The sequence below is a fragment of the Lichenostomus cassidix genome, unplaced genomic scaffold, assembly GCF_008360975.1.
Source record: "Lichenostomus cassidix isolate B80296 unplaced genomic scaffold, HeHo_3.0 HiC_scaffold_35, whole genome shotgun sequence".
Taxonomy (NCBI): domain Eukaryota; kingdom Metazoa; phylum Chordata; class Aves; order Passeriformes; family Meliphagidae; genus Lichenostomus; species Lichenostomus cassidix.
This window is the reverse complement of record NW_028147256.1, coordinates 1086456-1099690: the sequence shown is the minus strand read 5'-3', so window position 1 is coordinate 1099690 and position 13235 is coordinate 1086456. Positions and strand designations below refer to the sequence as shown.

The 13235-nt window shown below is 63.9% G+C and overlaps 4 protein-coding genes across 8 annotated transcripts in view; 2 read left to right on the top strand and 2 right to left on the bottom strand.

Annotated features, from left to right (window-relative positions):
• The window catches only part of LTBP4 (latent transforming growth factor beta binding protein 4), a gene marked incomplete at its 5' end in the record, with an annotated part of 43151 nt that extends 43070 nt beyond the window's left edge, over nt 1-81 (top strand). Inside the window, one exon of the mRNA XM_085044014.1 lies at nt 61-81. Within this exon, the coding sequence (XP_084900140.1) occupies nt 61-81 (21 nt within the window). The remainder of the gene's footprint in view (nt 1-60) is intronic.
• A 227-nt stretch (nt 82-308) lies between these two features.
• Nucleotides 309-2707, bottom strand: PPP1R13L (protein phosphatase 1 regulatory subunit 13 like). The gene is made up of 4 exons (XM_085044012.1): nt 2643-2707; nt 1070-1133; nt 831-949; nt 309-734 (listed from the first exon to the last, which is right to left on the bottom strand). The coding sequence occupies exons 2-4, from the start codon at nt 1122-1124 to the stop codon at nt 309-311; spliced, it is 600 nt and encodes a 199-aa protein (XP_084900138.1). The 5' UTR covers nt 1125-1133; nt 2643-2707.
• A 2021-nt stretch (nt 2708-4728) lies between these two features.
• On the top strand, nt 4729-8078 carry POLR1G (RNA polymerase I subunit G). Of its 2 annotated transcripts, XM_085044033.1 has the most exons (4): nt 4729-5209; nt 5962-6079; nt 7432-7931; nt 8025-8078. In XM_085044033.1, the coding sequence occupies exons 1-3, from the start codon at nt 5203-5205 to the stop codon at nt 7916-7918; spliced, it is 612 nt and encodes a 203-aa protein (XP_084900159.1). In that variant the 5' UTR covers nt 4729-5202; the 3' UTR covers nt 7919-7931; nt 8025-8078. The 2 variants fall into 2 exon arrangements, with proteins under 2 accessions (XP_084900159.1, XP_084900158.1); XM_085044032.1 differs by lacking the exon at nt 8025-8078 and having other exon boundaries at nt 4731-5209; nt 7432-7982.
• A 91-nt stretch (nt 8079-8169) lies between these two features.
• Nucleotides 8170-12852, bottom strand: ERCC1 (ERCC excision repair 1, endonuclease non-catalytic subunit). Of its 4 annotated transcripts, XM_085044031.1 has the most exons (10): nt 12549-12851; nt 12291-12453; nt 12079-12254; nt 11107-11210; nt 10379-10493; nt 9083-9159; nt 8870-8969; nt 8722-8793; nt 8554-8622; nt 8170-8440 (listed from the first exon to the last, which is right to left on the bottom strand). In XM_085044031.1, exons 1-10 carry the CDS (start codon nt 12657-12659, stop codon nt 8387-8389), a joined length of 1041 nt encoding a protein of 346 aa, XP_084900157.1. In that variant the 5' UTR covers nt 12660-12851; the 3' UTR covers nt 8170-8386. The 4 variants fall into 4 exon arrangements, with proteins under 4 accessions (XP_084900157.1, XP_084900152.1, XP_084900156.1 ...); XM_085044026.1 differs by having other exon boundaries at nt 12079-12453; nt 12549-12852; XM_085044030.1 differs by having other exon boundaries at nt 10379-10472; nt 12079-12453.
• Between the last annotated feature and the right edge of the window lie 383 nt (nt 12853-13235).

Genomic DNA, 13235 nt, shown 5'->3' with positions numbered 1-13235 from the left:
CCCCCTCTGTCCCCTCGCTGTCCCTGCTGTCCCCCTGCTCTCCCCCCTCTCTCCCCTCAGTGTCCCCTCTCTGTCCCCTAGCTAGCCCCTCAGTATCCCCCCGCTGTCCCCTGGCTGTCCCCCACCCCGTCCCTTCTCTGTCCCTTCTCTCTCCCTTTCTCTGTCCCCCGCTGTCCCTCACTGTCCCTCACTGTCCCCTCTCTGTCCCTAAGATGTCTCCCCTTTCGTGTCCCTCACTGTCCCCTCTCTCTCCTCTCTCTGTCCCTCTCTATCCCCTCTCTCCTCTCTGTCCCCTGTGTCCCCCTTCTCTACCCCCACTGTCCCCCCTCTCCCCCCTCTCTGTCCCCTCTGTCCCTGTGTCCCCTCTGTGGCTCACCCTGTGCCCGGCAGGCGGCGGGCGGCCCGCTCAGGCTGGGGTAAAGCCCCTGCACCTCGTAGGGGGGCGGCGCTGGGGGTCTCTCCCCGAAGAACGCCCCCTCCCCCGCCCGCGGCGACCCCCCGAGCAGCTCATAGCCCCTGGGGCCGGGCCGTGGGGAGGGGGCTCTGCCCGCCGCGCCCCCCGAGCTGGGCACCGCCAGCACCTTGGGCCGGGGGGAGGGGGCGCGCTCGTCGCCCCCCAAAAAATTGAGGAGGGGTCTCGGCGAGCCGGGCCGGCCCAGGGGGTCTCCGAGCCCCCCGCCCAGCTCCAGGCTGTCCGGAGTGAAGCTCCTCCTGCCCGAGCGGCTGCTCTGCTCCTGGAAAGGGGGGGATAAACCGAGGAGGGGGCTGCCCGTGAAGGGAGGGTCGCCCCCTCCTCAAAACCCCCCCCGGGGGTGGGTCGGGGGTCGCACTTTGGGGGGTCCCGGCCCGTCGGTCCACAGCGACTCGAGCTGCCGCGACAGTTCGTCCACCTTGGCCACGGCCGTGTCCAGCTCCACCTGCTTCAGGTCCATGTGCTGCATGGCCAGCGCTGTGCCGGGGAGGGAGGGGGGCGACACCGAGTTGGGGCGGGGGTCGCACGGCTGGGACCCTCGGGGGGGGGGTCGGGCAGCCCCCCAAAAAAAGCGCGACCCCCCTCTCCCCAGCTCACACTGGAAGGTGAGGTCCAGCAGGTCCTGAGCGCTGCGCAGCCTCTCGCTCGCCATTGTCGCCTCCTGGGGGGACATTTTGGGGGGGGGTGGGCACGGCCGGGGGTGGGGACATCTCGGGGACACCTTGGGGACATCGCGGACCCCCCCGGAGCCCCCCGGAGCCCCCCGGAGCCCCCCGCCCCCGCCGCCGTGCCTTGGGAACGCCGCGAGCGAGGCGTGTTGAGACCCGCCGGGAGCTCGTCAGCAGCAGCATCATAACAGTAATTAGCGCTAATTAATCCCGCCGCCGCCCACCCCCCGGGGCAGGGCCAGCCCGGGGGCCCCCCAAAAACGGGGGGGGGGGCGGTGGGACCCCCAGTTTTGAGTGGGATTAGCCCGTGGGGGGAGTGGGATGGGATGGGGAGGGGGTGTCCTTGGGGAAGGGGCTGCGGGAGGGGCGGTGGGGAGGGATTTGGGGATTTGGGGGACCGAAGGGGTTTGGGGTGGATTTGGGCGTCTGGGGTGGGATTTAGGTCTGGAGGTGAGATTGGGGGTCGGGGTGGGTTTGGGGGTCTGGGAGTGAGATTTGGGGGTCTGGGGTGTGGATTTGGGGGTCTGGGTGGGATTTGGGGTTTGGGGGTGAGATTTGGGGTCTGGAGGATCTGGGGGTCTGGGGTGGATTTGGGGGTCTGGGGGTGTGGGTTTGGGGTCTGGGGGTGGGTTTAGGGGTCTGGGGGATTTTGGGGGTTGGGGTCTGGGGTGGGATTTGGGGTGAAGGGGTCTGGGGAGGGGATTGGGGTCTGGGGTGATTTGTGGGCTGGGGTAGGGTTGGGGTGTGGGGTGAGATTGGGGATTTGGGGTCTGGGGTGATTTGGGGGTCTGGGGTGGATTTGGGGGTCTAGGGGTGAGATTTGGGGTCTGGGGTGAGATTTGGGGGTCTGGGGGGTGAGATTTGGGGGATTTGGGGGTGTGGGGTGGGATTTTGGGGTCTGGGGTGGGATTTCGGGTGGGATTTGGGGGTTTGGGGGTGAGATTTAGGGGTCTAGGGTGGGATTTGGGGGTATAGGGGTGAGATTTGGGGGGATTTGGGGATCTGGGGTTGGGATTTGGGGGTCTGGGGTGAGATTTGGGAGTCTGGGGTGGGATTTGGGGCTCTGGGGTGAGATTTGGGGGTCTGGGGTGAGGTGGCTCCCACCGGGGGGGTCGGCAGCCAAATCCCACCACCCCAAATCTCACCTCGGGGACCCCAAACCCTTCCTCGGCACCCCAAATCCCACCCCGGGCTGCCCTAACTCCAAATCCCAAGCCCCCCCAAATCCTAGCCAGGTTTCCCAGCATCCCAGGGTGCCCCAAATCCCACCTGGGACCCCAAATCCTTCCCCAAGACCCTCAAATCCTTCCCCAGGACCCCAAATCCTCCCTCGGGACCCCCAAATCCCACCCAGCGGTTCAGGCTGTGGGTTCCTCTTGGGGGTCTGTACCTGGGGGGTCCCGGTAGGTCTCGGGGGATTCCGGGGGGGTCCCGGTGGGTACCGGTAGGTCCCGGTGGGTGCTGAGGGGTCCCGGGGGGTTCCGGGTGGTCCCGATGGGTACCTGGGGGGTCCCGGTGAGTGCTGGGGGGTCCCGATAGGTCTCGGGGGATTCCCGGTGGGTGCCGGTGGGTGCTGGGGGGTCCCGGTGGATCTCGGTGAGTGCTTGAGGGGTCCCGATGGGTACCTGGGGGGTCCCGGTAGGTTCTGGGGGTCCCGGTGGGTCCCAGTGGGGTCCCGGTGAGGTCCCGATGGGTACCTGGGGGGTCCCTAGGGGGTCCCGGTGATTCCCGGTGGATTCCGGGGTGGTCCCGATAGGTCCCGGTGGATTCCGGGAGGGTTCCGGTGGGTCCCAATGGATACCTGAGGGGTCCCGGTAGGTTCTGGGGGTCCCGATGGGTACCTGGGGGGTCCCGGTAGGTTCTGGGGGTCCCGGTGGGTATTTGGGGGGTCCCGATAGATCCCGGTGGAGTCCCGATGGGTACCTGGGGGGTCCCGATAGGTACCTGGGGGGTCCCTAGGGGGTCCCGGTGGATTCCGGGGAGGGTTCCGGTGGATCCCAGTGGGTACCTGAGGGGTCCCGGTAGGTTCTGGGGGCTCCCAGTAGGTACCTGGGGGGTCCCGATGGGTACCTAGGGGGTCCCGGTGAGTGCCGGTAGGTCCCGGGTGGGTCCCGGTGCAGTCCCGGTGGGTCCTGGTAGGTGCTGGGGGGTCCCGGTGGGGTCCCGATGGGTACCTGGGGGTCCCGGTGGGTCCCGATGGGTGCTTGGGGGGTCCCGGTAGGGGCTGGGGGTCCCGATGGGGTCCCGATGGGTACCTGGGGGGTCCCTGGGGGTCCCGGTAGATCCCGGTGGGTACCTGGGGGGGTCCCTGGGGGTCCCGGTAGGTCCCGGTGGGTACCTGGGGGGGTCCCTGGGGGGTCCCGGTAGGTCCCGGTGGGTCCCGGTGTCGCGTCCCCGCGGCCTCTCCGCCCAATTCCAGAGCGCTGGGTCACGCGGGGGAGGCGCGGGGGGAGGGAGGGAAGGAGGGAAGGAGCCCCACCCTGCGCCCCGGGGTACCGGGGGTGGGGGGCAGGCCCACGGGGGGGGGGGCGGGACCCACGGGAGACCGATCCCACGGGGGGGGGCGGGAAGGAGCCGAAAATGGGGGGAAATCCCACCGGGGGGGGTCGCGGATCCCACAGAGATCCTAAAAAGGGGGAAAATCCCACGGGAAGAGGATCCTAAAAAGGGGGGAAATCCCACGGGGAAAGGATCCGAAAAAAGGGGGGAAATCCCACCGGGGAAAGGATCCTAAAAAGGAGGGAAATCCCACCGGGGGGGTCGCGGATCCCACAGGGATCCTAAAAATGGAGAAATCCCACGAGGAAAGGATCCTAAAAAGGGTGGAAATCCCGCGTGGAGAGGATCCTAAAAATGGGGGAAATCCCACCGGGAAAGGATCCGAAAAAAGGGGGGAAATCCCACCGGGGGGGTCACGAATCCCACGGGAAATAAATCCCACGGACGGGGAGGCAGATCCCGCGTGGAGAGGATCCTAAAAAGGGGGGAAATCCCACGGGAAGAGGATCCTAAAAAGTGGAAAAATCCCACTGGGAGGGTCGCGGATCCCACGGGGGAAGCAGATCCCGCCGGGAAAGGATCCTAAAAAGGGGGGAAATCCCACCGGGGGGGTCGTGGATCCCACGGGAAATGAATCCTCGGAGGGGGCGGAAGGATCCGAAAATGGGGAAATCCCACGGAGGAGGGGCAGATCCCACGGGGTCGCGGATCCCACAGGGATCCTAAATGGGGGAAATCCCACGGGGATTTTGGGAAAGGAGCCTAAAAAGGGGGGAGATCAAAGTGGGGGGGTCGCGGATCCCACGGGGGGGTCTCGGGTCCCACGGGGGGGTCCCACGGGAGGGTCCGAGGGTCCCACGGGGTGGTCAAGGTCCCGGGAATGGGGAGGAGGGGGGGGTTGGGAAGATCCCACGGGAGGGGGGATGGGCGGATCCCACCGGGGGTCCCACGGGGGGGATTTGGGTGCCGGGGGAGGTCCCACGGGGGGGTCGCAGTGGGGGTCCCACGGGGGGGTCCCACGGGAACCACTCGGATCTTTCGGGGTGGTCCCACGGGAACGCTCCGTGTCCCACGGGGGTCCCACGGGAAGCACTCAATTCCCGCGGGAACCGCTCGGAACCCCCACGGGGGGCTCTCCGTTCCCACGGGGGGGGTCTCCGTTCCCACGGGGTGGGGTCGCGCCCCCCAAATTCCTCCCCCACCCCCTACCTGCAGCTCCGGCTCCTCCCCGCCACGCCCCCGCCCCGTCCCGTCCCGGTGCACGCCGGGAGCCCGCCGCTGCCCGGACCCCCCCCCAAAACCTCCGCCCCGCCCCTCCGCAGCCCCCCGACCCCCCTGCGACCCCCGTTTGCCCCCCGGTTGCCCCCCGGTTTGCCCCCCGGTTCCCCCCGGAGCGGGGTCGCTGTACCTTTAAATGCCGCCCGCCGCCAGGCCACGCCCATGCCCATTTAAGGAAGCGGCCGGGAGGGTTATTTGCATAGCCACGCCCCCTGGCCCCGCCCCGGACTGTACCAAGTGCGCCGCGGGACGGGGGGAGGAGCCAGGCGGGCACGAGGCGGCGGCATGGAGGGTGAGGGGGATGGGGGGGACAGGGGGGACATTGGGGGACATTGGGGGTCTGGGGGACATTGGGGGATGTTGGGGACACGGGGACATTGGGGACACGAGGGGGACACGGGGACACGAGGGACATTGGGGACAGGGGATCATTGGGGACACGGGGATGCGGGAAGATGGGGACATGGAGGGTGACACGGGATGCAGGGGACACCAGGGACAGGGGATATGAACACGCGGGGACATTGGACATTTGGGATATTGGGGACACTGGGGATGTTGGGGACTTTGGGGACATTGGGGACATGGGGAGTCTGGGGACATCGGGGGTCTGGGGGACACGGGGGGGACATTGGGGACGGGGGGGATCATTGGGGACATGGGGGGACATTGGGGACATGGGAGGACATGGGGGGACATTGGGGAGACGGAGGGGACATTGGGAACATTTGGGATATTCGGGACATTGGGGCTGTTGGGGACTTTGGGGACATTGGGGACATGGGGGGGACATTGGGGGGTCTGGGGGATGCAGGGGGACATTGGGGACACGGAGGGGACATTGGGGGGGACAGGACTGGCCTGGGGGTGACCCTGGGGTGGCCCTGAGGTGACCCTGGGGTGACCCTGGGGGTGGCCCTGGGGGTGGCCCTGGAGTGACCGTGGGGGTGACTCTGGGGGCGACCCTGAGGTGACCCTGAGGTGGCCCTGAGGTGGCCCTGGGGTGGCCCCGGGGTGGCCCTGAGGTGACCCGCGTGTCCCCAGGCCCACTGCGGTTCCAGTGTCCCCCCGAGTTCCAGGCGGTGACAGGCAGTGTCACCCTGGGCGGTCCCTGCAGCGAGCTGTGGCTGATCCGCGCCCCCGCCGACTTCTGTCCCCGCAGGTGACAACGGGGGACACGGTGGCATTGGGGGGGCATGGGGGTGTTGGGGGGACAGAGACATGGGGGGACAGTGACAATGGGGGGGGACAGGGACAATGGGAAGGGACAGGGACATGGACACAGGACATAGAGATAGTGATGAGGACAAGACACATAAATAATGACAATGGAAGGGACAGATAATGGGGGGACGGTGGGGTGGGAGGGACAGTGACAATGGGGGGACGAAGGACAGTGGGGGACAGGGACATGGGGGTGACGTGACAATGGGGGACAATGACATGGGGTGACAACGTGTTTTCGACAAGGATGAGGGGACAGTGACAATGGGGGGACAGGGACATGAGAGAGCATAGAGGGCATTAGGGGGACAGTGGCAATGGGGGACAAGGACATGGGGAGACAGCCTTAATGGGGACAATGACATAGGACAGTGACAACGTGTGCGAGACCCAGTGACAATGGGGACAGTGACAGTAGAGAGGGACAGGGACATGGGGGAGCACGGAGGCATTGGGGGACATTGACAATGGGGACAATAACATGGGAACAGTGACAATGAGAGGGGACAGTGACAATGTAGGGACAGGGACATGGGGGACAGTGACAATGGGGGGGACAGGGACAATGGGGGACAGGGACATGGACACAGGGACACAAGGGGACAGGGCATGGGGGATAGTGAAGGGACAGGACAGCTGAGAGACAGTGACAATGAGAGGGGCGGTGATAATAGAGGACAGGGACATGGGGACAGGGACATGAAGGGACAGTAACAATGTGGGGACGCGAGTGACAATGGGGGGACATTGACAATGGAGGGTACGGGCATGGGGCGACACGGACAGTAGGAGGACAGGGACATGGGAGACAGTGACAATAGAGGGACAATGACATGGGGGACAGTGACAACATGCAGGACAGGGACATGAGGGACAGTGACAATGGGGGACAGTGACAGTGGGGTGGACAGGGGACATGGAGAGCCTTGAGGGGCATTGGGGGACAGTGACAATGGGGGACAGGGGGGAACAGTGACAATGGGGGGACAGTGACATGGGGGAACAGTGACAATGGGGGGACAGTGACATGGGGGGGACAGGGACATGGGGGGACAGGGACCTGGAGGGGCACGAGGGCATTGAGGGTACAGTGACAATGGGGGGACAGGGACAATGGGGAGGGGACAGTGACAATGGGGGGACAATGACAACAGGGGGGACAGTGACACGGGGGTGACATCGGGGCAGGGGTGACACCGTGAGGCTCCCAGTGACAACGCGGGGCTCGGGTCACATTCCGGGGTGTCACGCTGTCACCGCGCGGTGACAATGACAATGCCACCCTCCCAGCCTGGAGGGCTGCACCGTGCCCCTGGATGGCCTCGAGCAGCTGCAGACCCGCGGTGACAATGACAACGACGGCGACAACAGTGACCCAAAGCTCTACGTGCTGCGGGGCGGCCCGGCGGGAGGGGACTGTCCCCTGCTGCTGTCCCCTGTCCCCCCCGAGGGGTCCCTGGGCTGTGCCACCCCCCTGCGGGGGTCACTGACCATCACCCGCAGCTTCGGCCACCCCCCCGCTGTCCCCGTGTCACCCGAGAGGAGGAAGAGGAGGAAGAAGGCGAAGGTGACAGCGCAGCTGGTGGCACCGGGGGACACGGGGACAGCGCTGGGGACAGTGCCAGCCGTGGGGACAGAGCCCGGGGAGGGGACAGAGCCCGGGGAGGGGACAGAGCCCGGGGAGGGGACAGTGTCACCCCTGGTGGCCCCCGAGGAGGGCGAGGTGGCCAAGAGGAAGAAAAAGAAGAAGAAGCAGAAGCGAGAGGAGGAGGAGTGACAGCGAGTGTCACCTTTGTCACCAAGGAGTGGCATTTAGGATAAAAAATGGAATTTTTTATTTTTATTTTTATTTTAATTTTCGGGGTGGTTTTGCCAAGTGTCACCTTTGTCACCAAGGACTGTCATTTGGTATAAAAAATCAGAATTTTTATTTTAAATTTTTATTTTTATTTTCATTTTAATTTTTGGGGTGGTTTTTCCGAGTGTCACCTTTGTCACCAAGGACTGGCATTTAGTATAAAAAATCAGAATTTTAATTTTCAGGGTGGTTTTGCTGAGTGTCACCTTTGTCACCAAGGACTGGCATTTAGTATAAAAAATCAGAATTTTTTTTTTTTTTAAATTTTAATTTTCGGGGTGGTTTTGCCAAGTGTCACCTTTGTCACCAAGGATTGTCATTTAGTATAAAAAAATCACAATTTTAATTTTAATTTTAATTTTAATTTTAATTTTGGGGGTGTTTTGCTCACGGCGGGCTCTTGAGGAAAGGCTCGTGCAGCACATCGAAGAGTCGCTTGGCCTGGTTGGGGACAAAGGGACAGGAGGATGACACTTGTCCCCTCTGTCCCCAATGTCCCCTCTGTCCCCAACGTCCCCTCTGTCCCCAACGTCCCCAGTGTCACTGTCACTCACCTTTTGGGGTCCCACGCCGGGACAGAGGGACAGATCCTCCCGGGACGCTCCCACCACGGCCGCCAGCGACTGCAGGGAGGTGACATCAGGGTGACAGGCTCGGGGGGGTCACAGTGGGGTTGGGGACAGTCCCCGAGGGTGGCACAATGTCCCCAAGTGTCCACTCACCCCGAAGGTGCTGAGCAGGCTCAGGGAGTCGGTTTTGTTGACAGATTTGACGCTGGTCAGGCAGTCTGTCACCTGGGGGGTGACAAGGGGGGGTCAGGGGACAGCGCTGGGGGGGAGGGGACAGCTGGGGACACTTGGGGACACTGACCCGGGACAGGAAGTCGTGCTCCACGCGCTCCTTGAGGAGATCTGCTGGTTTCTGCTCGTAGGATTTGAAGGTCTCCAGGTACCTGCCGGCCTCCTCGGGGCTGCGGGGACATTGGGGACATTGGGGGACATGGAGGGGACATTGGGGACATTTGGGGACATTGGGGACACCGAGGGTGGCAGGGGACAAAGAGGACAAAGGGACAGGCGTTACCTCCAGGCCACCAGGAGGGTGCAGTCGGTGAGGAGACAAACCTTGGCCAGGTCCTTGAGAGCCTGGTGGGGATCCTTCTGTGGGGACAGAGGGGACAGTGAGGGGACAGGGACAGGGTGAGGGGACATTGAGGGGACAAGTGAATAGACAGGGTGAGGGAACAGGTGAGGGGACATTGAGGGGACAGGTGGGGATCCTTCTGTGGGGGACAGAGGGGACATGGGGGACAGGTGAGGGGACAGGTGAGGATCCTTCTGTGGGGACAGAGGGACATTGAGGGGACAGGTGGGGATCCTTCTGTGGGGACAGAGGGGACATGGGGGACAGGTGAGGGGACAGGTGAGGATCCTTCTGTGGGGACAGAGGGGACATTGAGGGGACAGGTGGGGATCCTTCTGTGGGGACAGAGGGGACATTGAGGGGACAGGTGGGGATCCTTCTGTGGGGACAGAGGGGACATTGAGGGGACAGGGTGAGGGGACAGGTGAGGGGAAAGGTGAGGGGAAAGGTGAGGGGACATTGAGGGGACAGGGGAGGGGACAGGTGGGGATCCTTCTGTGGGGACATTGAGGGGACAGTGAGGGGACAGGGACAGGTGAGGGGACAGGGACAGGGTGAGGGGACAGGTGAGGGGACATTAAGGGGACAAGTGGATAGACAGGGTGAGGGGACATGGAGGGGACAGGTGGGGATCCTTCTGTGGGGACAGAGGGGACATGGAGGGGATATGGGGGACAGGTGAGGGGATAGGTGAGGGGACATTGAGGGGAGAGGTGAGGGCACAAGGACAGGGTGAGGGGACATTGAGGGGACAGATCAGGGGACAGGGACGGGATGGCTGAGAGGATGGGGATGGCAGCAGGGGGACAGAGGGACAGAGGGACAGCAGAGCGAGGGGACACAGAGTGACAAAACCAACTCGGGCACAGTGACAATGACAGGGATAGGGACAGTGACAATGCCACCTCACCACGTCCACCTGCAGCAATGACACCTGGATCAGGACAGGGAGGGGACAGGAATGGGGGACACATAGCAGTGACCACGAGGTGACAGTGACAATGACAGTGACAGTGACAGTGACAATGACAGGAACAATGACAGTGACAGTGACAATGACAGTGACAGGGACAGTGCCAGTGCCACCTCACCACGACCACCTGCAGCAGTGACACCTGGATCAGGACAGGGAGGGGACAGGAACGGGGGGCACACAGCAGTGACAATGGGGTGACAGTGACAATGACAATGACAATGACAGTGACAATGACAGTGACAAGGACAGTGACACCTCACCACGTCCACCTGCAGCAGCAGCACCTGCAGGCCGAAGCTCCTGCCCAGAGTCCTGAGTCGCTCGTGGATGTAGTCAGGGTGCAGCTGGTGATACCTGAGGCTGGGGACAGTGACACTGAGGGGACAGCTGGGGACACCTGGGGACACCGACAGTGACAGCTAGGGACACCTGGGGACAGCTGGGGACACTGAGGGGACACCTGGGGACACCTGGGGACACTGACAGTGGTGATACCTGAGGCTGGGGACAGTGACACTGAGGGGACACCTGGGGACACCTGGGGACACTGATAGTGGTGATACCTGAGGCTGGGGACAGTGACACTGAGGGGACAGCTGGGGACAGCTGGGGACACCTGGGGGTGACAGTGACACCTGGGGACACCTGGGGACACCTGGGGACACACCGTGGGGACACCTGGGGACACACCATGGGGACACCTGGGGACACCTGGGGACACACCTGAGGACCCCTGGGGACACTGAGGGGACCCTGGGGACACCTGGGGACACACCAGGGGACACCTTGGGACACCTGGGGACACTGAAGGGACCCTTGGGGACACCTGGGGACACACCTGGTTACACTGAGGGGACCCCTGGGGACACACCTGAGGACACCTTGGGGACACCTGGTGACACATCTGGTGACACACCTGGTGACCCCTGGTGACACACCTGGTGACACATCTGGTGACACACCTGGTGACACACCTGGGGACACTCACCTGAGGAAGAGGGCGCAGCTGCTCTGGCCCAGGACGTAGTCGGGGACGATGTCCCCAAACTCCCAGGGGACATTCCGGATGAACTTCAGCACCGGATTGCCGCGCTGGGGACGGGAGTGTCACCCGAGGGGGCCGTGTCGCGACAGGAGAGCGAGCGTCGCGATATAGGGGTCAGGAAAAAACCCATGTCGCGATATGAGAGCGAATGTCGCGATATAGGGGGTCAGAGAACCCTCCCCATGTCGCGATTTCGGGGCCAGGAAACCCCCATGTCGTGATATGAGAGTGAGCGTCGCGATATAGGGGGCTAGAAACCCTCCCCATGTCGCAATATGAGAGTGAGCGTCGCGACATAGGGAGCCAGGAAACCCCATGTCGCAATATGAGAGTGAACGTCGTGATATAGGGGGGCAGAGAACCCTCCATGTCGCGACAGGAGAGTGAGCATCGCGATATAGGGGGTCAGAAAACCTCCATGTCGCGACATGAGAGTGAACCCCACAATATAGGGGGTCAGACAACCCACCATGTTGCGATATGAGAGTGAGCGTCGCGATATAGGGGGCCAAAAAACCTCCCCATGTCATGATATGAGAGTGAGCGTCAGGATACAGGGGGTCGGAACACCCCATATCGTGATATGAGAGTGAGCCCCGCGATATAGGGGGCCAGGAAACCCCCCCCATGTCGCGATATGAGAGTGAGGCCTGCGATATAAGGGCTCAGACCCCCCCCCCAATGTCGTGATATGAGAGCGAGCGTTGCGATATAGGGAGCCAGGAAACCCCCCCATGTCGCGATATGAGAGTGAACCCCGCAATATTGGGGCCAGACCCCCCCCTGTGTTGCGATATGAGACCGAACCCCACGGTATTGGGGTCTAGAAACCCCCCATGTCGCGACATGACACCGAACCCCACGATACAGAGGGCCACACCCACCCCCCCCATGTCGCGACACAGCCCCACCCACCTGCCGCGGGCTGACGATGATGCTGCTGCTCTTGGCTCCCGGTTTGACCACCGGCAGCGGCGGCACCTCCCGGCTCCGCTCCCTGTCGCGATCCTCCTCCCTGTCGCGATCGGCGCCGGCCGGGAGGGGCGGCGGGGGGAGTGCCGGGGATGTCCCGGTGGGGGCGATATCGCGATACCGGTCCCGGTTCTCATCCCGGTCCCGATTCTCATCCCGGTTCTGATCCCGGTCGCGATCCCCGCATATCGCGACAGCTCCCGGCGGGTTCCTCCCGCTGCTCACCACGAACTCGGCGTAGGAAACGGAACCGCTCGGTACCGGTACCGGTACCGGAACCGGGGGAGCGGCGGAGGCTCGGAACAGCGACACGGCCACCTGTCGGCGACAGCGGACAGCTCCGGTCACCCGCGGCGACACGGATGTCACCCTTTTGTCCCCCCCCGGTGTCACCCTCCCGCCACCGCCGGTACCGGGGGCTCGTCGGGACCCTCGTGTCGCACGGTGAAACGGCGCCGCTTCTCCTCCGGTACCGGTACCGGTTCCGGTGAGGCTCCGGGAGGAGGATCCGGGTCTGGGTCCATGGCGGGGGCTGGGGGCGGCTTTGGGGTCCCGGTGTCGGTTTTGGGGTCCCGGTTTCGGCTTCGGGGTTCCGGTGTCGGTTTCGGTGTCCCGGTGCCGGTTTTGGGGTCCCGGTTTGGGTTTTGGGGTCCCGGTTTTGGGGTGCCGGTGTCGGTTTTAGGGTCCCGGTATCGGTTTTGGGGTCCCGGTGTCGGTTTTAGGGTCCCGGTTCCGGTGTCTCGGTTTTGGGGTCCCGGTTCCGGTGTTTGGGGTCCCGGTGTCGGTTTTGGGCTCCCGGGTTCGGTGTTTGGGGTCCCGGTTCCGGTTTTTGGGTCGCGCGCGCCCCGGTGACACGGAAGAGGCGTGGCCTCTGACCGCGCCCACCCTCCTCCCTTCTGATTGGGGGATTGAGCTGTCAATCAAACGGAGCTGGCGCGGCTTTTCCCAAAGACCACGCCCACCAGGCCACGCCCACCCGGGTGACAGTGACAGCCCGGGGAGTCCCCGAGGGTCCCCGAGGGTCCCGGATGTGGCAGCGCGAAGGACCCTGGGGACACGGGGGGTGAGGAGGGGACAGAGGGGGACATTGGGGACACCCA